Below are 23,637 nucleotides of genomic sequence, written 5' to 3' on the forward strand. Positions count from 1 at the left end.
AGAGAGTACTAGCCATAAACATGCATAGAAGAATATCAGGACAATAAAAAAACGAATGCATCTCAGATTTGTTGTCTGATTATTATTTTTGGATAAATTGACCTTATCCTGGTATTCTAGATTCAAAGGAGGATGAATTGACATTATCCTGGTATCCAGAAGTATGACACAGTGTTCACAAATAACTTGAACTGACAGAAATCATGCACCACAAAAGTTCAATCAGTCACCTACTTCTGCTTGAATATATTTCTGTGGAGTGTTGCACATACATATATATAATCTGAGCTTTGAAGGAATATGACACCCAGATATGATATCCATACTTGCATCGAACCATCGTAGAACGCCTAAAAAGTTCAGGAGATAAACAATTTGCACATGGCTAATGCTACGGTTAAGTACTGGAAGAAGCTCCCTCTTTATGCTATCACCTTCCAAGATCGGAGGTGATTGCCTCGGTGTGGACGAGGACGAGGCCCGGATAAGAGGTGCCCTTGCCGCCTCGCTTACTGCTACTGCACCGCGTCGGCGGGTTTTGGTCTCTATTTTACAGAACTTTGTGAAATGCATGCTGTCGTTATTATTCATATTTTGCAGCTTGCACGGGATAATCATAATCTTTTTCAGATAAGAAACCAGGAAAAGTACAGAAAGCACATTTACAGTCGAACTAGTTCAATTTTTTTTCCTCGTAGTTTGACGAATCATCTCGATCTAAAGCTGTCTCTTTCACAAAGGGAAAAACCGAATTATGTATGAAAGGGAACACGTGCTACTAAGAGAAGCAGTATGTTGAACAGAAGAAATCTTTGGTTTTTCTTCCTAGTAAGCCAGGTTTCTTTTTCTAGTATAAGCAATCTGATGTGAACTGTAGTTGACTAGTTTTTCTTCAGACTTCAGAGATTGACGCCGTGCAGTCAAATTTTGGACAGTTGGACTGGCTATTTTAAGAAAAGGAAAAGGTTAGGCTATCAGCAATTTCACCTCTCCCACCTCATTACTAGTCTGCTCTTCACCTCTACCATATCATTACCAGTATGCTCGCTCTTAGTGCAGTTCAGCAAGTTCAGACTTCAGTGGGTACTGGTAATACATAGCAGACTATAGAAACAAGCCCAAGGTCACTGAAAACCTTTGTTAGAGGAAAAGACCACTCTCGCACAGACGAAGGATCAAACTCCCAAACAGAATTTGCGAACCTTAAACACACTTGGCCCCAGTACAACACAGAAAATAGAAAGAAGCCCAAGGTCACTCACAGTTTCATAGACTTGGGAAATCAGCCAAGGTCATTCACACTCAGAGAATTCAGAGTTGACACTAGAGACCAACCCACGAATCAAAATGACAAAAAGCTTAAAATTGATATTTGGCAGGGGCCGCGCGAACGCGTACCCCTTTATCACAAATTATGACGTCCACTCTCCCTCAAAGAGGAGATGGTAAGCCAGCACACCCACAAAGTGCAATATGGGCCACTTGCCTAGGCCATGTCTCTTCTTGATCAGCCATAGACCCCGTCCAGGTAAGTATGTTTCAAGGTTGCCCTATGCCCTGCTTATATTGGTTGCGCTGCCTCTGCTCCCTCCTTGCCGGGCGATGTGGTACTAAACTAAAATATGCCTCGCCTGGTGTTTGCTGCAGCTTCCCGGTACTAAACGAAAATATGCCTCGCCTGGTGTTTGCTGCAGCTTCCCGGTACTAAACGAAAATATGCCTCGCCTTGTATGGGCCTGTTGGTACCAACCAGGCTGTTTTTTATGGGTTGGACTGGAAGCCCATGCACCAGATGTATGGAGAGTCTGAAGCTGGCCCGTCAGACCGACATCAACGTGGAAGAAACCGTACGAATAATCACACGTTCAAATGCTCAAAAAAAAAAAGAGTGATCACACGTTCAAAGGTATCCTTTCACAAAGATTTGACAAAAACCCTCAGAAGCTGAAGTTTGGACAAATTCTTTTACTGACCACACTTCTTTAGCCAAGGAGGAATTAACATGGTGCCCATTTTTTTAACTCAAAAATAAACAGATGGATCTCTTCGATTCTTGGTGCTACTGTTGGTAGCAAAAGAACAATGCCGTTCAAATTAGGCAGCGATAATACTTGTTGGTCGGTACAAACAGTGAAGGTGCTAGCATGATGTTTTTACATCTTACGTTTAAGGCCCTAAAAAATATATGCATGTAATCACCTTAGACGTAATAAAATAAGGCATAAAAATAGTATTGGTGACCTAGCAAATTGTTTTTTTTTAGGGAAGACCTAGCAAATTGTTGTCAATAGTTGTTATAATTAGTGCCAAACAAGAATGCAGTTTGGCTTCCAGCCCATAGTTGTATGCGGTATGGCTTCTCGAGTCCACAAGTTGGCTCGAAAATGATGTGACACGGATCCATCTCAGAAATTTCTGTTAGTGTGATTCCTTCAGGTTCTGTAGTAGCTCAACACGTAAGCAGTCAGATTCAGTGTACCATCATATCTTATTGTAGTACTACTATTAGATAGAGAAACCGTAAGCATGAATTTAAATAAAGAGATCACTTAAAAAAAGGGATTTGTGACCAGATCACAGTATTCAGCATAAGAAAAATGCACGTTCTTGTTTGTGACGCGGTAGTTCTACTATTGTAAAAGGGTTTCCCCCCGCTTTGTATTCCAAAGCAACCAACACCGATACAGAATCGCTGGGGCGAACAGCACAACAAGCCCAAAAGAAAAAGAAGAAGAAGCAAATGCCAACAACGGCAGCTCGACAGAGCACGGATGACCCGCCACCGCTACGCCCACCAGACACAAACCACTACAACCCGAGGCTTCGGACCACCGCGTACAAAACAGCACCTCCAAGAAGAAAAAGCGACGCCGACGACGCTGCTGCCCGGACATGTCCTAGGGTTTCCCCGGCACGCGGAGGGAGGTGGGGGATGGATATCACCGACACCCTCCAGGAAGGAATGGTGGCACCCGCAAGTGTCACCGCATCGGGGCCGAAGACCGGCAAGGATTTCTCCCGTACTCCAATCCCCACCGTCCCACGGACCGGAGCCGACCAGCCAGACCGCCGCCCACCACCATGCGCCATCGCGGTTGCGCCGTCACCCACGCCGCCTCACTGCGAACACCAACACACGGCCAAGAGGACCGGGGAGAAGCGCCCCGCGGAGGGAGAAGCAGCACCGAAGCCGAACGGGAGGGAACCACCTCCACCGCCGTCGTGCGGTAGCCGTCCGGACGCGGCAGCAGGGCATACCAGGCCACCCCTGGCCCAGCCAGGCCCGAAACGGGCCCGCTAAGCCCCGCCGCCACACTGCAGCAAGCCGGCGATGGCACCGCCAGCACCCTGCCGCTCATCGTCTCTCCCCCGCCTCCCGGAAGCCACGAAGCAGACCCGCCCCGCCGCCGGCCCGCCCAGGCCCAGATCTGGGCCGAGCGGGCGCCGCCAGGCCGCGCCGCCGCGTCACCCCGCCGCCAACGGCGACGCTGCCGTCCAGAAGTCCGCCCCCGCTCGCGCCGGGAGCCCCCGCCGCCGCCTAGAAGCACCGCCCGGGGTCGCCCCGTCCCGCGCCGGCGGACACCCGAGAGGGGAAAAGCCAGGGGGCCGCCGCCACCAGCGTCGCCCGGGCCAGGCCCGCAGCGGGCGCCGGCGCCGGCGGCAGAGAGGAAGGGGGGGAGAGGCGCGCGGGGGAGAGGGCTGGGCGCGGTCGCGGGTGAGGAGAGGAGTGTGTCTGTTTCAGAACCCCATGGAATGCCCGAGATCCGCGGTAGTTCTACTGACACGGCACATACTGAATTTGAGTTATTTGCAAATCAGTTTCAAACAACTTGCATGAAGTTTTAAATTAGCACCTGATCAGTTAGATGGGCTAAAAGTTTTCAGGAGTAAATCTGGTTTCGGTAATTCAAAGAAACTTTGGTGGTGCTTGATCTACAGAATTTAAAGAAATGGCCAGATGATGTAGGAGAACTGACCACATCATGTTAATAAGAAAAGAAAAAAAATCTCAGCTGGTACAAAGAAAAGATTTAAAAAACACATCCTTAATATGATGAGTGGAAATTTTTGTTTAACAAAAATGCTCGAATGGTAGCAGCTTCTGTAAATAAGCTTGCCACAGCAAACATAGTTCTTTAGAAATGCAAAAGAACAATGAGCTGCGTATTACTGACATGGAAAGAAGCAGAAGTACATTCTCAAAGGACAGTAGCTTTGGCACCGAGCAGAGTCATCTGATCATACAGTTAATTAGCGGTCTACTAACCTGTGCATTCTACACAGGTTGTTAGTGCAACCACCAGAAATTGCCAGCAAAATGAGATCCAAAAAAATTGATGGCAGCATATATCCGCCACTTGTGTAGTGATACAGATTGTTTATATTATAAATCATGTATGTTGATCACCTATCCTGAGAGGGAGGGCAGAGTATCATTAGGATGCAGCGAAACAGGAAACCAACTCTTCTGTTTTTGCAAATCTACAGAAGGCTCACCAGTCCTTGGCTAAGATCATGTCCAGATGGAGCCAGTGATTCATGCCGTTTGTTAATAACTAACTAAAAGGTGTTGATTGATACATCCCCACGTACCCTGGGGTCAGAGATGATGATGATCAATTGATCATGTCGAAGATTGACTGCAGTGGGGGCATTGTAGCACTCAACAATTAACATATGGGCTGCAAGCGGAGTAGTAAGCCCTTTTTTACAATGGAGAAACCATGCAGTGAGCTTGCTCGTAAAATATACCCGGACGGGGGAAGTAAGAATTTAAGTGCAGAAAGCAAAATAAATCATTTGCAACATTATTCTGTGGGCAGTTCCTTGTGCATATTGTAGTAAAATGTATAGAAGATTCCAAACCGCCATCCCACAAGAGAATTTCTGGTGGATTCACACCATGTGCTTCATCTAGAAGTACAATTATTTTTCACAGAAACACTACATTACTGTTACTATTTCAGAGAAGTCAAGACTAACTACAGATAAATATACTGGAAACCCGCCCGGGGCCCGGGGGGTGGGGGGGGGGGGGGCTAACCATTGAAGATCATCCCCATTTTGGAGTAACCCCTTTTTGCGCAACATCAAATTTCCTTGATACTTGCAACAGAATCTTTATCAACATAAAATAGCAATTGTGGAGCAAGCAGAGAGAAGCAGTGGTAGCTACAGAATAGACCTACATAATAAATCAAGCAAGATTAGCTTTGATATAATTCATATTGTCGATTCTAGTAAGCTCATTCTTAGCCCGGTAAACCTGTAGTGCCCGAGGAAAATGACACATAAAGTTCCTCTTTAATTCCAAGGTTGAGCAATGGTATCCTGCAGGTGCAAAAAAACAATCATACCATAAGAACGGCTATCATACACATGTTTAACAGAGGGATCAATTTGATACTAACCAGAATAGCACCAGAGTGGTGAAATTCATAGATGAATTTTATTTGGAGACAGATGAATTTTACCAAGCCCTTTTTGGTAAACTTTATGCAACTAGTGATATTGTCTCCGCGAGCGGGTTGGTACAACTAATTCCTGTAGGTTTATCTTACCAAAACCTAACAACACCCATATTATCTGACCTATGTTTGATTTTCACCCTAGCCTAGATGCCATCATTGGAAAAAATTGGTGATCGGGAGTACTAGCCCTTAACAGGCATGGAAGAATATCAGGGGCAATACAAAAACGACTGCATCTCAGATTGTTGTCTCAAACAGATTAGCTCACGGAATGTTTCGGCAACCTAACATAACATATGACGCACAAGAGATGCACCCTGCAAAGCACCAATACATCAGATTAGCTAAACAAATGTCTCAAGACAAGTCACTGCACCCCACTCAATGTATGGGCGGTTGAGCCAAGGAGTCTAGTCATCTTCGGAGAAGTCATCATCGTCGCTTGGTTCCGACACATCTTCATCCTCAGACTCATCATCTTCGCTCTCAGAAGCAACGTAGACTACTGCTGCCTTCCTCTCCCTTGTTGTCCTTCTCGGTACAACTGGCTCAGCAGAGCTGCCGGAGGGAGGAGCCTCAGCATCTTCTGTCCCTGTTGAAGAGCTCGCCATTCTGTGCAGAACCGAGCCGCTCTTCTTGTTGAAGGGGGAGTCTCTGATCCTTCGCACCTTCTTCTCAGGAGAAGGAGCGCTGAGGGTGCTGTCATCAGTAGGCTTGAATATTTCTTCCATCACTTTCTGCCTCATGCCTTTGGTCTGAGCTGGCGCCCTCTTCCTGATGGTAGTCTTCAGCTTCTCGGCAGCAGGTTTTCTTCCTTTAGTTTTCTTCTCAACTTCCATGGAAGACCCCCCATCGTCGCTCTCATGGTCGGGCTCGGCTACGTCTTCATCAGAAATTTCAGCTAAGGATGACATGGCCTTCTTTGCTGCGCCTCTTTTGCTTGGTCCATTCCACCCTTTCTTTCCTTTCTGCTGTTCTTCTGTTTCCATGGCTGTACAAGTGGTTACACCATCAGCTTAAACTTGTAAGAGATGTATATTTTATGTTCACAAACACAACATTATACCAATGGCCATTACCACTGGGTTCTGGAGAGTTGTCACTATCGATATTATAAGCAGCCAGGCGGTCTTTCAGTTCAGCCACTTCGTCCTCCTCATCTTTCACCTCATCTTTCACCGGTGCACTTGCCTATGAAATTGTTAAATTGACTTGTTAAGGCAGCAAATAAACTATGACACGCACAATAAGAAAAGGTTTGATTAAGGACCCAACCTTCTTGGGTGGTGGTTTCTTCTTTTGTGCAGCAGGTTTCAGAATGTCTCCTTTATAATCAACGTCATCATCACTCCCAGCCTAGAAAAGTTTGATTGTTTTATCAGTAAAGAGCAACAAGTACTACCTAGTCCTCTGCAACTCAAGAAATGCATCACTTGTGTTAGTCTGTACCTTCTGGGATTTGGCTGTGGCCTTCTTAGGCTGTTTCTTGGTTGCTGGCTTAGGGTCCTTCGCTTTTTCAGAATTTTTGGCGCGCTTGCGTGATCTGTCGTTCTGTTCAGCTTCAAGTTTTGCATCAAGCACCTGTATCAAAATCAATGTGAGGAGCAGTGAAACACATAACATCAAGCAAAACCTGCTCAAGAGAAAAAATACATAACAACAGAGAGAAACACTGCTTACATCCAGTTCCTTCTCAAGAGCGTCAAGGTCTCTCAGCCAAAGAGTTTTTGGCTCTGTGTTACGCAGGATTTCAAGATCAGCCTCTACCTTATCCTGCTGCGCGATGAGCTCCTTCACCTTCTCCATAGTCAAGGTACCAATCGACATTGCAAGAAGATACTCATAATCACTTGCTGCAGCTTCAGCAGGACTCTCATCATTATCTTCATCTGCTTCTGTAGATCCTACAGCAACTGGCCCAGACGTGGGTTTTTTCTTTGGGAAAGGTTTATAGCCCTGCTGCTTCAGCTCCTGGAATAGGTCTGCCCTCTTCCTGTTATTAACTATGATTTTCCCGGAAATAACAGCAAGAATAAACCTAACTTTGTTCTGATACTTCAGCAACTCATTCCCCATGTTTTCCAACATTACTTTCTGCACAGCATACGTTTGTTAGATAATGATTTAGTAGTTTGCAGACGAACAACTAAAGGAAAAGGTCAACATGTACCTTCCGTTTGACATAGAATTCAAACCTCAAATCGAAGAACTCTTGAAGCACTGGAAAGTTAACATAATGTCAGTGCCAAAACCACAAGTAAAAGGATTTGTTGCTATAATACAGGTCCATGTTAGAGATACTCACCATCCTCTGGGGTGTCATATTTTTTTATTTTACCATGTGAGTCAAACAAGTGCATGTTTGTTGTTCCTATTGTGGTAGTGAGCTTGAATTTCTTCTCAAGGCCTTCTTGCTTAGCTATATTCATGTTTTGCTCAGTCAGTATAAGCTCAAATTCCACATCCGCATGATCACACTGCGACCTTATTTCCTGTAAATTGGTTGAAGTGCAAGTAAGTCAAAACATCTGAAACCCAAAGAGAATGAACTATTTGCACTATTAACTACCTCTAACAATGGTGGTTCCTTGCTCTTTTCCTTTTCCTTGTCCTTGTCCTTGTCCTTGTCCTTCTTCTTTTCCTTGTTCTTGTCCTTGCTCTTTTCCTTTTCCTTGATAGGAATAGGACACATGGATTCAAGAAATTCTTTGTAATCTGTAGTCCAGCGGCGGACGGGAAGCTCAGTAATTTTAAGCTTGGTGTCAGCAACTTCCTCTATAACACCAGTGATGGTATATGTCACACCGGTTGCCTTTGAACTTGTCTCCTTCAAAGAGCCCTGTCAGGTGATGAACAAAAAAATTGCATCAAAATCAATTGCTGAATTAAGCAGCCAAACTTTCGGTCTAACAAAAATATTATGCTAGTAAAAGCATTGCACCGACCTTGAACCCCCTGTACCAAGGAACCATTGGTACAATAGTCTCCCCATTCAGCAACCTTTTCAGATTAGCAATAATGTCTTTTGGATTGTAATTTGGGACATAGGTGCTCCATCCAGTGCCAATGCCTTCACTTCCATTGACCAAAACCATGGGAATGATTGGCATATACCTGAACATAACATGGCATATTTTAGGTACATAAAAATAAATCCAATCGCAATCATAATTGGCAGGATGAATGTTCAAAGAGATAATATATATTACCAGCTGGGTTCAATTGACTGCCCGTCTTCATTCAAATAGTTCAGAAGAACATCATCATCCTTCGGAAAAATTAAACGGGTGACAGGCTGTAATCTGGTGAAGATGTACCTAGCACTAGCAGCATCTTTGCCCCCCTGAAAATGAATGTAAACAAGCAAAGAAACCTGAGAACCATTACAAACAGAGTAATTGGTACTTGGCTTTAACAAAGCTAACCCACCGCATTTCTGGTACCAAATTGGCCACGGGGCTCCAAAAGATTAATATTATTGCTGCCAACAAAATCCTGAGCCATTCCTATGATTGTGCTTGCTAGACTCTGCTCACCATGGTGGTATGCTGAGTGTTCTGACACATAACCAATAAACTGTGCCACCTGTAGCCAACAAAGATAACAAAATTAGGAATATGCATGATAATTCCAATACACAAATTCAAAAGCTCTTTGGCAAACCTTAGATTCTTTAACCAAATTCTTCTTGAACGAGCAAAACAAAATCTTCCTCTGTCCTGGTTTAAAGCCGTCAACCATTGAAGGTATTGACCGTTCAAGGTCTGCCATCGAGAAGAGTATCAGCTCTTTGTTGATAAAATCACTGTACTTGATGCGTTTCTCACGTTGGTCAAGGCAAGTACCAGGCTGCAATAAGGCTTGTGTGTTACTATTGATACATAATAAGGAACTTCTATCAAACTGGGAAAGGATGCAAATATTTGACCTGATAGTTGGTCAGCCAATCCTTCCTCTCAGAGATCTTTTTCTTGCTGAATGCTAACTCAATAGCTTCACCATCTTCTTTGTCATCTGCCCAAACAAAATCCTTCTTGTGAAGGGCAATATGTTCAAAGTAATCCCGGCCTTCTTCAGCTGTGCTGGTTCCCAGCCCCTGTACCAGTCAGAACTCTTTTTAAGAACAAATATAACTACAGACATCTTTGTTGCACTGCCTTCCAGTGAAAAATCGTGTGTAGGGCGCGCATGAACTATAATGCAAAAACTATAATGCAAAAACTAAATAAGGGGCAAAAGGCACACCTTGTAGTACTTTATAGTCCACGAACTTGCACTTGCTCCTAAGTCCTCTTTCCATGCTTCATAGTCTGGCATTGAGTAAAATGGCTTGACAGACTTGCCCTTGGTTGCCTGGACAAATAAGCAAAAGCATTATTTTTAACTGGAGTTATAATATAGAAAAAAACTGAATGATAAATGTTAGGGTTAAATATGTATTAATGTGCATCTTAACACACAAAAGAGCATCTGTCAAATGACCCAAAGAATTGCCTACCTTGATAATTGGAGTGATGAACTCAACCAAGAAAGAAGGAACTTTGAGGAGAGATGGCCACTCTTTGTGAATGAAATTGATCAGCAACCCTTTGATGTGGGAACCATCATGGTCCTGAAATGTCATCAGTTTAATCAAAGCCAAGAAACAACTTCAATTCGACTAGTTGGGATAAATTGGAGATGATGTCAGGCAAACCTGATCAGTCATTATCATGAGGTGGCCATATCTCAAGCCTTTCGTGCTATCATACTTTTTTTCATGCTGCAGACCTAATATTTTCTTTATATTTTGGATCTCCGCATTCTCCATTAACTGCTTATGGCTCGCTTCCCTCACATTTAATAATTTACCCCTGAGAGGAAACACGCCATAGTGGTCCCTTCCTACTACACCTATGCCAGCCATCTGCAAAGAAAACAGACTGAACTCTTCAGTATGACTGTGAAATAGCATACTATGGCACTTAATAGGTTCTTGTTACTCACAGCTAGAGCCTTTGCTGAATCTCCTTCAGTAAGGATCAAGGTGCACTTGTCAGAGTTCTTCCCACCAGCGTCATTTGCATCCTCCAGCTTAGGGATGCCAACAATACTTGTCTTCTTGGTTCCATCAGTCTTTTTAAGTTCCTTGCTTAGTTTGAACTCGGCCCAAGAAAGAAGATTGGTAACAACACCCGAGCTAGAGACTGCAATTGTAAGAAGTGAACATTAGCATTAGTGGTGCAGCCATAATAGACAAATCAAGGATAGCAAAGTTAACTCATCACATACCCTTCTTAAGGAATTCGTCAGAGAGCTCGCACGTGGACCCAAAGCTTGCTTGACGAGTTGTCAAGGTCTCTTTGGTCTGTGAGTCAAATGCAGGGTTGTCAATGAGCGCATTAACAAATACCCATAGGTAGCCCTTCACTGTATGCAACTTCATGTTAGCCTGCTTGTTCTTCTTGTTCACAACCCCCATCACATGGCTGGCAACTTGGTTTGCAACATAGTCAACATGAGTTCCACCTCTTATGGTGGCAATTCCATTTACAAAACTGACCTGCAATCCAAGCAAAATGTCTGAGGTATAACTATGACAACACACTACAGGGGAGCTTCACAGGAAACTACGCAACACTTACCTGCTGGAACTGGCCTTCACTTAGACTCACACACACCTCCCAACGATCATTTATTTTTTGGTAAATTCTGAAAAGGAAGGCAAATTTGAATATCAGAAATAGTGCTTGTCAGAGTTTTCCTGGAGACGATCAAACAGGTAAGAAAAAACAATGTCAAACCTTGGTAGATCGATTCCTTCTTTGGAAGCAGAGTTAATATACAGTTGCACGTAATCAGAGAAGCTTTTTACTGCCACCTTCTCACCATTCAACTCAACCTTCACGGTTTTGCCAAGGGTGCCTGCCATATCAACCACTCGCTTCCTCATGAGTGCCACAACATCAGCTTCGAGCTCGGTCATGTTGAACTTTGCAAGGTCAGGCTTGAAGGTAACCCTGGTCCAGTTCTCTGACTGCTTGCACTTTTTAATCTCAGGCTCCGACTTCTTCCCCATGTTCTCAGAGAAAACCTGCACAGGCATTCAAGGAGAGATGTCACAATATACCATGCGCTTGGTGATCTGGGTAGCTGTGCCTAAATAACGTACAGGAGATATTAGTTAATTTACTCCTACTGCAACCCTGGTGTGAGTTTAAACTAGCTATGTGTCTTTGTGTTAGTTTTAAACTAGATGCGCATATTCATGGTAAACCACACTGAGCAATGCTAAAAACTATCAAAGGAAACAAGATTCGGACAAGTGTAATAATTAAGAAACCCTTATGTAGCCAGGTTCTACAGACGATAAATTTTGAACTGACCCTGCAAAATTTTCATCAGAAACCCCAACTAAACAACGCACATGCTCCAATCTAGTACCAAAATCTCATTCATGGTTAAAAATACTACGGCCTCACACTCCAATATAACCAGATTCTCAACTCTAATGTGGTCACAACCAACCGCGCCTCATTACAGCCATATGGCACATCGATTCACCAGAATGTCTGCAGTTCTAACTAACCCAGTCCCAAACACCGACCCAAAAACCAGAATAGCAACCGTAAAACGCTCGTGGGATCCGTGATTGTCTTACCTGCCTGTACCGCTTCAGCCGGTGCCCATCAGCGGTCTCGATGACGAACTCCGTGGAGAAGATGTTGGCGAGCTTGGCACCGTAGCCGTTCCTCCCGCCAGTGGTCTTCCGCTCGTTGTCGTCGTAGTTGCTGCTTGTGAGGAGATGGCCGAAGATGAGCTCCGGCACGTACACGCCCTCCTCCTGGTGGATCTCGACGGGCACGCCGTCTCCGTTATTGTAGATGGAGATGCAGCACCCCTCGACGTCGATGTCGACCTTGAGGGAGTCCATGGAGGGGTCGCGCTGCTTGTTGTCTGCGGCGTTGACGAGGATCTCGTCGAAGATCTTGTAGAGGCCGGGGACGTAGGAGACAGGCCGATTCACCATGGCGCCGTCCTCGTAGACCCAGAGCGTCTGCGTGTGGTTCTGGACGGAGCCGACGTAGGTGTCCGGGCGCAGCAGGATGTGCTCCAGCTGTGTCTTCTTCTGGTACATCTCCTCGATGGTCTTCCCGGCGGCATCCCCCGCGGCGGAGTTGTGCGAGGAGCTGGACTTCAGCGGGGGCTTCTTCGCGGCGGGCGCCATGGCGGCACACAGAGGTTGTGTGCGCGCTAGGGTTTGGGGCGTGGGGGGGAATGCGGGGTGGGGTTTGGAATTGGGGATCTGGGGGAGGGGGAGGGGAATGGGGTGGGGTTTAAAGTGGACTGGGAGGGGGCTGCGGGGCGATTCGAAATTTGAATTTGGGGAGCGGGCGACGTTGCGCGTGTGCGCCCAGCGGGTCCGTCCGGTCGGATGGGGGATTCTGGAGACGGCGACGGGAGTGAACGCGCAAGGAAGGGTGTGCGTGCCTACATACTCGAGCCGTTCCGTTCCCTTTGACGGTTTCACACGCGAGAAGAGGGTTGTCTCAGGAAAAAAACACGGAAGAAGAGGGTGCATCCAATCCCACCGTCGGCCGCCGGCGAGGCCGTGGGCTCCTTCACCTCCGTCCGCCACTTCGGAGACGTGAGGCTGGAGGAGCCCCGGATCTCCATGTCAGGCGCTTAGATAGGTCTAGGATAAATTGGTCTGTCGGCATTCACTACGGTTGTGCTGAGAGGCTCGGGGTTGGTGAGTCTAGTATGTTGGACGATGTTGTTCTTTGCGGTGACAGTACCAGCGCATTTAAAAATAATGGTCGGGTTTCGATCCCGTCTAGACGGCATACATGGCGGCGTCGAAGAGTCGATGGGCTATGTCTCCCATCGATCTTTCTGGTCGACGTTTTTTAGGTGTTCGGTCGATATCTATCATCATAGGCGATGTCATCGGCGGACGAGTGAAATGGTGGTTCCAGGTTTGGGCTTGCTGATTGATGGCAGCGGACCTGGTGCTTGGCCTCGACGACGTCGACGACTGACGATGGCTTTAGGATTCGAGGAGGATGGGGATGATCCCTGGCCATCAAGCCACATCAACCAAGGATTTGCCAACGGAAAGCTTCTTCGTCGGCTCACAATGCCCTTCTAGGCTTTGGTTCTCTTTCGAATCCGACGACGGTTAGATGTGACAATGGCGGCTTCAGAATTAGCCTAAGGACTTCGATGTACTTTCCTTTTCTTGTAGAGTTTTTCTATAATTTTTGTGGACACGTGTTTGCTCTCGACCCTTCTAGCCGGTTTCATGCGTGTGTGTGTTGTATTTACCATGTTTGTGATCAATCAAACATGCGGTCATACGGGTTTTTTTCGATTTCCCTGCAGGTGCTCGCGTCCCCAAATTAGTTTCTGATAGTACAACTTCCTATTTTTTTTTCCATTGCTTTGCTTTTCTTTTATTTTTATTTTTGTTTTAGTTTTTTTTTATATTTAATTAATTTAAATACATCAAATTTTAGCAAAATAAAGTGGAATTTGTGCTCAAGTCATGTTTGCAAGTTGTTCGTCTCCTACTAAAAAACGTTCGTATTATAAAAAATATTCATCATGTACTAAAAAAACTTCATGGCATTTTTAAAACATGTCAATTGCCTATTCAAAAAGTAGTTTAGGAAATATTTGATTTTTTCCTTTTATGTTTATGAAAAATTACTACAGGACTACATTTTTAACACATAAGTATTATTTTTTAACACAGTACAGACGCATGCACGCATACGTACACACATTTTTAATACATGATTGAACTCTTTAAAACACGATAACCATTTTCAGAATATATGATGAATACTTTCTAATACACAATGTCCATTTTCAATACATGATTAATATTTTAAAATAACAATGAACATTACAAAAAGAAGATGGCCCTTTTAATACTCCCTCCGTCCGGAAATACTTGTCGTAGAAATGGATACAAATGGATGTATCTAGAACTAAAATACATCTAGATACATCCATTCCTCGGACAAGTATTTTCGGACGGAGGGAGTACATGATGAACTTTTTTAAATATGTGATGAACACTTTTTAGTACTCCCTCCGATCCAAAATAAGTGTCACGGTTTTAAACTAAGGTTAGTCCAACCTTAATTCAAACCTACGACACTTATTATGGATCGGAGGGAGTACATAATTAACATTTTCTCATACATGATGAACATTTCTTTCAGCATGAGGTGAAAAAAATTCCAATACATGATGAATTTTTAATACATGTTTAAAGAAATGGTGTATATTTTTGTACATGGTGAACATTTAAAATGCATAATGAACTTTTTTAGTCTGCGGTAAACATTTTTTAACACACGATTGACGTCTTTGAAATCCTGATGACCATTTTTTGCAATTTTTAAATGTCAAGATAAACATTTACTCAAGTATATGTTGAATTATTATTTTAATTCATATTGAGCATTTTTAATACATGATGAACATTTTTTATACCCAATGAACTACTTTAAAAAATCATGGAACAGTAGGAAAGAAACAGGAAAAAGTGAAAGAAAAGCCAGAAAAAATGGATAGAAAAATGTGAGGCATGGACCAATAGAACACAAAAAAAATGCTACATCGAATACCGCAGAATGGAAACCCGAGAAAAAAAAACTCGAGTTATTGGTTCGGCCGACTCGCTTCACACGCTTAGGCGAGAACTACTTCAGACTCGCAGTAGGCGAGATATAACACTAGTGAGCAAGGAAGGGGGGGTGGTCAACTCGAGGGAGGCAGCTGAGCATCGACAAGAGACAAGAAAGGGGGCATGTCAAGAGAGGAAACAAAGACATGTGATAGGATAGGAGCATGTGTGGGTGGCGGCTGGGAGCCATGAGGGAATCCAAGTAGGGTTTGAGAATAGCGATCTACGGGCCCTGCAATGGAATGGCATGCTTATTGGCCCCTTTTGCTGCGTCTCGGCGGGGAACATGGAGGTTTACCTATCAAAAGTTTGGGGTATGTGGTGTGACGCCCTCGATTCAATCGTACACTAATCATACACGCAAATGTGTACGATCAAGATCAAGGACTCACGGGAAGATATCACAACACAACTCTAGACACAAATTAAAATAATACAAGCTTTATGTTACAAGCCAGAGGCCTCGGGGGCTCGAATACATAAGCTCGAAAACACAAGAGTCAGCGGAAGCAACAATATCTGAGTACAGACATAAGTTAGACAAGTCTGCCTTAAGAAGGCTAGCACAAAAGCAACATCGATCGAAAAGGCAAGGCCTCCTGCCTGGGAGCCTCCTAACTACTCCTGGTCGTCGACGGTCTCCACGTAGTAGTAGGCACCCTCGGGGGTAGTAGTAGTCGTCGGTGGTGTCGTCTGGATCCTGGGCTCCACCATCTGGTTGCGACATCCGAGAAGAATGGAAAAAGGGGAGAAAGAGGAAGCAAAGCAACCGTGAGTACTCATTCGAAGTACTCAGCAAGCAAGGATCTACACTACATATGCAACATTATCAAAAGAAGGCTGTATATGTGGACTTGGCTGCAGAAATGCCGGAATAAGAGGGGGAGAAGCTAGTCCTATCGAAGACTAGCATCTTCTGGAAACCACCATCTTGCAGCAACATGAGGGAGTAGAGTAGTATAACATAAGTAGTAGCAGTGTTATCAACCTCGGCCAGAGATCCTTCCTCGACTCCCTACGAGAAAGCAATCCCAGAGCCATACTATCTAGTTCCAATCATAATCCAATTCTCATATCCACGTCTCATCTCAAGTATCCAGTTATAGTTGTATCGATCGGGATACAACTCCAAGTGTCTGTTACCGTAGGACAGGCTATCGATAGATGTTTTCTTCCCTGTAGGGGTGCACCAACTTACCCACCACGCTCGATTAACTCCGGACGGACACACTTTTCTGGGTCATGCCCGGCCTCGGCCAAACAATACGCAGCAACCCGACCTAGGCTTAATAGAGAGGTCAGCACGCCAGACTAAACCTATGCCCCAAGGGGTCATGGGCCATCACCCCAGGAACTCCTGCACGTTGCGTACGCGGCCGGTGAGTAGACCTAGCTACCTCCCTAAAAAGGCAGGAGCTTACCAGTCCAACCCGGCGCGCACCGCTCAGTCGCTGACGTCTATTAAGCTTTGGCTGATGTATACAACGCAGAACGCCCATACTATGCCCACGTGATGGTTAGTGCTATCAGGCCAGAGGCCCCTCGGATCAAATATCCAAATCGTAGTGGATTAGGAGCACGCGGTAACAAGTAGAGACTCACGAAAGATGTGACCTCGTTGCCCCATCTCGAGGACTTGCGGCAAGGGCTAGGAATGCCCGGCCATGCCTCGTAATTATCTCGCGGGCACCCTCCAGGTCAACCCGTCTCCACATCACTCGCAATTAAGCTCGCGCGGGTACCCCTCAGGGCCAACCCGTCTTTAGTAACATGGTTCAGTGTAAAGTCATAGTAACCATAGTAACTGTGTGTCCAAACATCAAGGGGAAAACCCGAGGAATCACCCCCGGTGAATTCCACCCGATGTAATCATCAAGGTGAACGTAAGAGGAACCACCCTCGAGGTTCACACTTGAGGGGTTGCACGACAGAGTCGTATCGGAAGTGGTTAAGGCGGAATCACCCTCGATGACCACGACCGAATAGCTACACTACAGGGTTAACATCAGAAGTGTTGTAGAGGTCTCACCCTCGGCACTCGATAGTAACCCAGCAGTGTCGAGCAACTAAGGGAAAAGTGATGTGCGGTGCCTGGTCTTCGATCCCGTTGATCGGGTCTTCAATGATGAAGCGGGGGCAACAAGGACAAGGTGGGGGTCACTGATGGATCACTAACCAACCTATACTAAGCAGTTTAGGATAAGCAGGTAGGTAACAATAAGCAGGTTATAAAAGCAGGCTATGCATCAGAATAGGAGCAAAAAATAACAGTAGCAAAATCTAATGCAAGCATGAGAGAATGGAATGAGCGATATCGGGATGATCAAAGGGGGGGCTTGCCTGGAAGCTCTGCTGAAAAGGAAGAAGTGTCGTCGTTGACGTAGTCGATCACAGGGTCATCGGCATCGTCACGAGGTCTACCGAAAAGAAGAGGGGGGAGAAACAGTAAATACATAGCAAGCAAGTGCATAACAGGACAACAGGCAGAGCTAGACGTGTTCTAACGCGGTGCTACACGATACCGGTGAAGGGGGAAGCCAACCGGGAATGTTTTCCCGGTTCCGGACCTGTGTCAGACAGATGACCGGAGAGAGAAAGTTCCATGTTCAGATAGTTAGAGGCATCTGACAGGTAAACGGACCGCGTGTTCGGATTCATCTCGTCGTGCTGAGCAACTTTCATATATAAAACTTTTTCATCCGAGTTATGAATTATTTACTACTAATTTCCAACGATTTAAACATTATTCTAAAAATTCCGGATATTAAATTAAATTCGAAAATAAAACAGTAAAATACCCTTTTTACCTTGTGTAGTGCCAGCCACAGTCAAAGACATGTGGGGCCAAGTCAAAGTCAACAACAGAGCAATCTATTGACTGGGTCAAGCAGTGAATAGTGCATGGGTCCCGCGTGTCATTGTCTCAGGATAAACTAGGGCTAAATAAACTGGTTAATTAAAGGAGGAGGTCCCACTTGCCAAAGGTTAGTAACTAACCTATCCAATCTAATCTAATCCTAATTAATCTAAACTAACCGGCCAGCCCATCTAGCAGTGGCCGAGCTGGGCACTTGCGTGCACACGCTCACGCACGTAACCATGGCCAAGCCATGGCACGGCCGGCCAGCAGCAGCTGCGACGAGCGCAGCAGCAGGCAGCAGTAAAGCAGCAGGAGCAGCGGCAACAGATGGTGGCAGCGACAGCAGGCCGAAGCAGCGTGGAGTAGGGGCGAGCGGCGGCGACGACCAAACAGCAGCATGCATCGGGCAGTAAGCAGAGTAGCAGCGCCAAGGCAGCAGCAGTGCCACGCAGAGCAGAAGCTCAGAACACGCACATACGTACGCGTACGCCCCGGCAGAAGCAGCAACGGGGCGCGGGCTCGGTGGCGTGGCCGCGGGGCGCTGCCGGGGGGGCGTAAGCGAGGCGAGGCAGGGCCCGGCTGGCGGGAGGCACGCACTGGAGGGCGCCGGCGGCAGCAGGAGGGCGTGGGGCCATGGACGGCAGCAGCATACGGGTGCGCGCGCGCGTACACGACCAAGGCGAACTCGTGGACGACGACTACGGCGCGGATCGAGTGTACAAGGAGGGGGGATGGAGGAGGAGCTCACCGTGGTGCGGATGACGAGCTCGGGGAGGCCGGATGTGGACCGGAACGGTGGGAATCGACGATGGCCGCCGGCAATGTACGTGATGAAGAAGACGGCGATGCCGAGCGTACGAGCCGCGCCGGCTTGAGCTGATGCCCGGGACGGACGAAGCCGGCCTCCGCGGATCTCCTGGATGTCCTACCACGCGAAGGCGACGACAGTGGCCGCGACGGTGACGATGGCGCGGCGACGATAGCTTCGGGTGTGTGCGGGGGAGCGAGCAACGGCGCGAGGGAGGAAGAAGTGGCGGCTAGGGTTCGACCGAGGGAGAAAGGAGGGGCTTGAGGTGGCCTTGTACTCATCGGGGAGGCGGGGGATGGCCGCCACGCACGGCATGGCCGGCGGATGAGCGCCACGGCCCCCCTGTCCCCTGTAGCGAGAGGAACAGGACAAGTGGGGGGGGGGGGGGGGGGTGAGCTGGGCCTTTTGTGTAGCTAGCTGGGCCAAAGTGGCCAGTAGTAGCTCTCCCCCTTTTCTGCTTTCTATTTACCTTTTATAACTCTGTTTTGTATATTAATGTGTTAGCAAACGAGTTTTGTAAAAAGTGTAGATGGCCACATAAATAGTATTGCAATATTCGGCACTTCCACAAAAAGTTTGGTACTCAAATAACTTAGTTTGTTATTTTATAAATTATAAAAGGCTTTCAATTAATTGCTTAGGCCACTATTTTAGTTATTGTTGTGCATTAAAACACTTTACAAAAATGTTGGCTCACCATCAATATTAACAAATGAAAATTTGCCACATGATGAATATTTTACTTTTGTCATTTGAAAACTTTTATTTTTGACTTCGGATTGGATTTGAATTTGAATTGTGATTTGGATCAAGTGAAGATTAGCAACAGTAACATGATGACATGGCACCATTAATAGAGGATTACTGTAGCATGACACTGGGGGTGTTAGATGTGGTTAGTTCGGGTAGAAAGGAATAACATGATTTTAGACCCAAAAAGTGAATAGGTGCAAGAATAAAACAAACCTGAAAACCAAAATACTTGCTAACTCGGTGAATTGGGTTGGTTCCTTTTTGGTTTTCATTTTTTGGTTTTTGGTTAATATGTCGACTAGATGAGGGTGAAACAAGCAAGTTCCAATTTTAATATTTTCTTAGTTGATTTCAGAGGCATGTGTGGAATCATATGTTCTCCATAAATGCAACTAAGTAATACACCATATATGATGAGTTATCGTAACCTAGCAAGTTGGACAGGACAAGCATGCAAGCAAGTAATAACAACAAGTAAAGTTAGGGTTATAAATAACCACCAGCGATGAAGACAAAGATGTAATCTAAAGTTCAAACTCTTAGGAGTGTTTTGATCACCATTTAAGAGGTGGGGAACAACACAATGTTCCCATTACAACAAATGTCTCACCTAAGTCACTGAGTGCCTTGACCAACAAATATCCAAGAACCCTCTCATTAGGGATGGCTCTTTGTATGAGCTCCAAACCCTCACAAATGATATCGGGGCACAATTCCACAACATGTCCAAGAGTAACATGGTTCATAAACAAACTAGTGGGGAATTAACAAACTTAAGTTTTACTTTTGGTGCAAGTGTTGACCAGGATCTCCTCTTGGTCTTCCTAAAAGTATAACTTGAATGGAGGACTAGGGAGGGGGGTGTCAAGCCTTTTTAGGTGTCCAACAATGGTGGAGAGAGATTTGGGTTCATCACTTCCTATGTGGGGAATATAATATCTTATATAGGCCCCACAAAAAATATGCCCTTGACATTGTGTTGTAGTATCCTCAAAGGCTCCAAGGTACCTTCAGGTGCCGCCTGATACATCTCCAACGTATCTATAATTTATGAAGTATTCATGCCATGTTTACAACAATTTTATATGGTTTTGGTATGATTTGGATGGAACTAACCCGGACTAACGTTATTTTTAGCAGAACTACCCTGGTGTTCTTTTTTGTGCAGAAATAAAAGTTCTCCAAATGCAACAAAACTTTTTGACAATTCTTTTGGAACAAAAGAGGCACTAGAAGCTTCACGGGAGTACCAGAAGGTGAAGGAGGGGAGCACAAGACACCTGGGCGCGCCAGAAGGCCCAGGCGCGCCCAACTGGGTTGTGCTCACCTCGAGGCCCATCTTCGCGTGAAACCAACGTAAAAAATCCTATAAATACATAAACCCCCATAAATAACCCTAGATCAGAAGTTCCGCCGCTGCAAGCCTCTGTAGCCACGAAAAACCAATCTAGACCCCGCTCCGGTACCCTGCCAGAGGGGAAAATCATCACCGGTGGGCATCTTCATCATCCCGGCGGTCACCATGATGAGGAGGGAGTAGTCCACCCTCGGGGCTAAGGGTTTCTACCGGTACTTATGTGTTTAATCTCTCTCTCATTCTTTCTCTCGTTTTCTTGAGATGTCACGATCTTGATGTATCGCGGGCTTTGTTAATATAGTTGGATCATATGTTGTTTTCCCCTCTATCTTGTTGTGAATTGAGTTTTCCCTTTGAGATTTCGTTCTTATCGGATTGAATACTTTTATGGATTTGAGAACACTTGATGTATGTCTTGCTATGAATACCCATGGTGACAATGGGGTATCATATTGATTCACTTGATATGTGTTTTGGCACTCAAGTCGCGGATTCCCGAGGTGACATTGGGGTAATCTATGCATAGGGGTTGATGCACGCTCTCGTCTTTGTTTCTCTGGTAGAAATCTTGGGGCACTCTTTGAGGTTCTTTGTGTTGGATTAAGTATTATGAATTTGAAATTGTTTGATACATATCGTATAATCAACTCACGGGTACTCGCGGTGACATTGGAGTATCTAGGTGACATTAGAGTTGGTTGATGTGTATCATATGGTGTTATTTTAGTATGAACTCTTGGTTAGATCGATCGGAAAGAATAGCTTGGTGTTATTTTAGTACGAACTCTAGGATAGATTGATCGGAAAGAATAGCTCTGAGGTGGTTTCGTACCCTACAAACAATTTCTTCTTATGTTCTCCGCTAGATAAGAACTTTGGAGTGGTTCTTCATCGCACGTGAGGGATGGTTATATGATCCAATTATATTAGCATTGTTGAGAGATTGCACTAGTGAAAGTACCTAGGCCTCATTTTCAAGCATTGCAAATACCCTTTGTGCTCACTTTTTCTACTCGTTACCTTGCTGTTTTTATTGTTACCATTACAAAAATCAATATCTACTATCATTACTACACTTGTATCACCATCTCTTCGCCGAACTAGTGCACCTATACAATTTACCATTGTATTTGGTGTGTTGGGGACACAAGAGACTTTTTGTTATTTTGTTGCAGGGTTGTTTGAGAGAGACCATCTTCATCCTACGCCTCCCACAGATTGATAAACCTTAGGTCATCCACTTGAGGGAAAATTGCTACTGTCCTACAAAACTCTGCGCTTGGAGGCCCAACACGAGTCTACAAGAATAAAGTTGTGTAGTAGACATCACCGTCCGAGCCAAAATAGAAGCTTGTTGCTTTAGCTAGAGGTACCTAGGAGATTCGAAGGCACACCAATAAAGAGAATTTCATGCAACATCTTGAACGCACTCTATTGCATAGGTTGTGGGTGTATTTGACTTATTTGAAGTTTGTTCATACCCATACATATATCCATAGCATGCCTCAAACGGTAAATCATCGGTAAAAAATTAACGTGACAGCTTCTTTGACCTTTGCATGGGGGTATCCGACCAACCATTTGTTTCATCTTAAGATTCACACAGTTGTGAAAGCACTTTGAAACAAGGCTAGTCTTCTAAACATATGTCATTAATGCCAGGACCCTCTTTATGGGAATATGTTGTTTCAACGAGTAATGAATCTAGAGGGGAATCTATAAGACAGTAACAACATGGATGATGCCTTCCTACCCACCCAGGTTCAAGGCATGGTGCTTGTAATTTGCGTTTGTTCCAACAATTATATTGCAGGGGCCTTTCCTACAATCTTTCTATAAAAAAAGTCTTGTAACTACAAGGCCAGTCCTTGTAGCCAAGTCGATTTTGAAGTTTTCAGTTTGTTACTCAAATGCCAATCCATTTGTTGTTTTTTGTGGAAACAACATGCATCAGATTACATGGTGCCACTAGTAACATGGCCATGCCAACAATTAGTAGGGGGTCACAACGAACCTATAGTGAATGTCGTCATATCGACAAAAAAAATCAATATCACTGTTATAAAACCAAGTAGCATTGCCCCCCTCATCATGACATGCCAAGGTCCAAGGCTTAGTGATGAGCATTATCATTAATAGGCCACTTAGGAGGCACCGGTGACACGAGAGTTCGTCTAGAGAGGTATGTCTGACTGGCCTTGAACTAATGTGTTTATGATGATGTATTCAGACGCCCAAAATAGATTGGTCATCATCACTGACCAACTATCAAAATTGGCCTGTTGGTCTTGTACATTCAAAAAGGACCCTTCACTTTTCGTGTGAGTCGTTGTTGTTGTGTATGCAACATTATAATATGTGTCTGCTGCCCTTCCCCATTAAAAATCCTCATGTTGGTTATGTTGAGCCTATTTCCCTTATGTTTCTATGTCTACAGACACACACATTCGCTCTCCTCCCTCCCATGGACCACCCTCCTATCCCTCCACTTCCCACGAACGCTTATATGTGGGGCCTATACAATGCCCTGATACATGCATTTTACATCATGTTTTCCTACCATTATTTCTTCTTCTTTTAAGTTATATTCCACTTTTCGATGCAATTGTAATGCCTTTTCTCTCTTAATTGCAAGTTCTATCACAAGAGGGAGATTGCCGGTAGCTGGTATTCTGGACCTCAAAAAATATACTCCCTTTGTCCCAAATA

At 45.1% G+C, this 23,637-nt stretch overlaps 1 protein-coding gene, 1 long non-coding RNA gene and 1 other non-coding gene across 3 annotated transcripts; all 3 read right to left on the minus strand.

The window, feature by feature from the left end:
• Positions 1 to 1,376: 1,376 nt before the first annotated feature.
• On the minus strand, positions 1,377 to 1,536 carry LOC120967727 (U1 spliceosomal RNA). Its single transcript, XR_005761448.2, has one exon. It is a non-coding gene; the product is annotated as a U1 spliceosomal RNA (small nuclear RNA).
• Positions 1,537 to 5,680: 4,144 nt separating this feature from the next.
• On the minus strand, positions 5,681 to 12,946 carry LOC109731952 (DNA topoisomerase 2). The gene is made up of 21 exons (XM_020291131.4): positions 12,112 to 12,946; positions 11,255 to 11,544; positions 11,096 to 11,162; positions 10,743 to 11,013; positions 10,458 to 10,657; positions 10,168 to 10,377; positions 9,970 to 10,083; positions 9,717 to 9,824; positions 9,400 to 9,567; positions 9,135 to 9,320; positions 8,901 to 9,056; positions 8,681 to 8,814; positions 8,417 to 8,585; positions 8,041 to 8,310; positions 7,777 to 7,963; positions 7,642 to 7,691; positions 7,152 to 7,565; positions 6,921 to 7,052; positions 6,747 to 6,827; positions 6,551 to 6,662; positions 5,681 to 6,462 (listed from the first exon to the last, which is right to left on the minus strand). The coding sequence occupies exons 1-21, from the start codon at positions 12,676 to 12,678 to the stop codon at positions 5,882 to 5,884; spliced, it is 4,467 nt and encodes a 1,488-aa protein (XP_020146720.1). The 5' UTR covers positions 12,679 to 12,946; the 3' UTR covers positions 5,681 to 5,881.
• Positions 12,947 to 15,565: 2,619 nt separating this feature from the next.
• Positions 15,566 to 19,174, minus strand: LOC141025957 (uncharacterized). The gene is made up of 3 exons (XR_012187954.1): positions 18,759 to 19,174; positions 17,491 to 17,567; positions 15,566 to 15,864 (listed from the first exon to the last, which is right to left on the minus strand). It is a non-coding gene; the product is annotated as an uncharacterized lncRNA (long non-coding RNA).
• Between the last annotated feature and the right edge of the window lie 4,463 nt (positions 19,175 to 23,637).

This window comes from Aegilops tauschii, chromosome 6 (assembly GCF_002575655.3).
Source record: "Aegilops tauschii subsp. strangulata cultivar AL8/78 chromosome 6, Aet v6.0, whole genome shotgun sequence".
Taxonomy (NCBI): Eukaryota; Viridiplantae; Streptophyta; class Magnoliopsida; order Poales; family Poaceae; genus Aegilops; species Aegilops tauschii.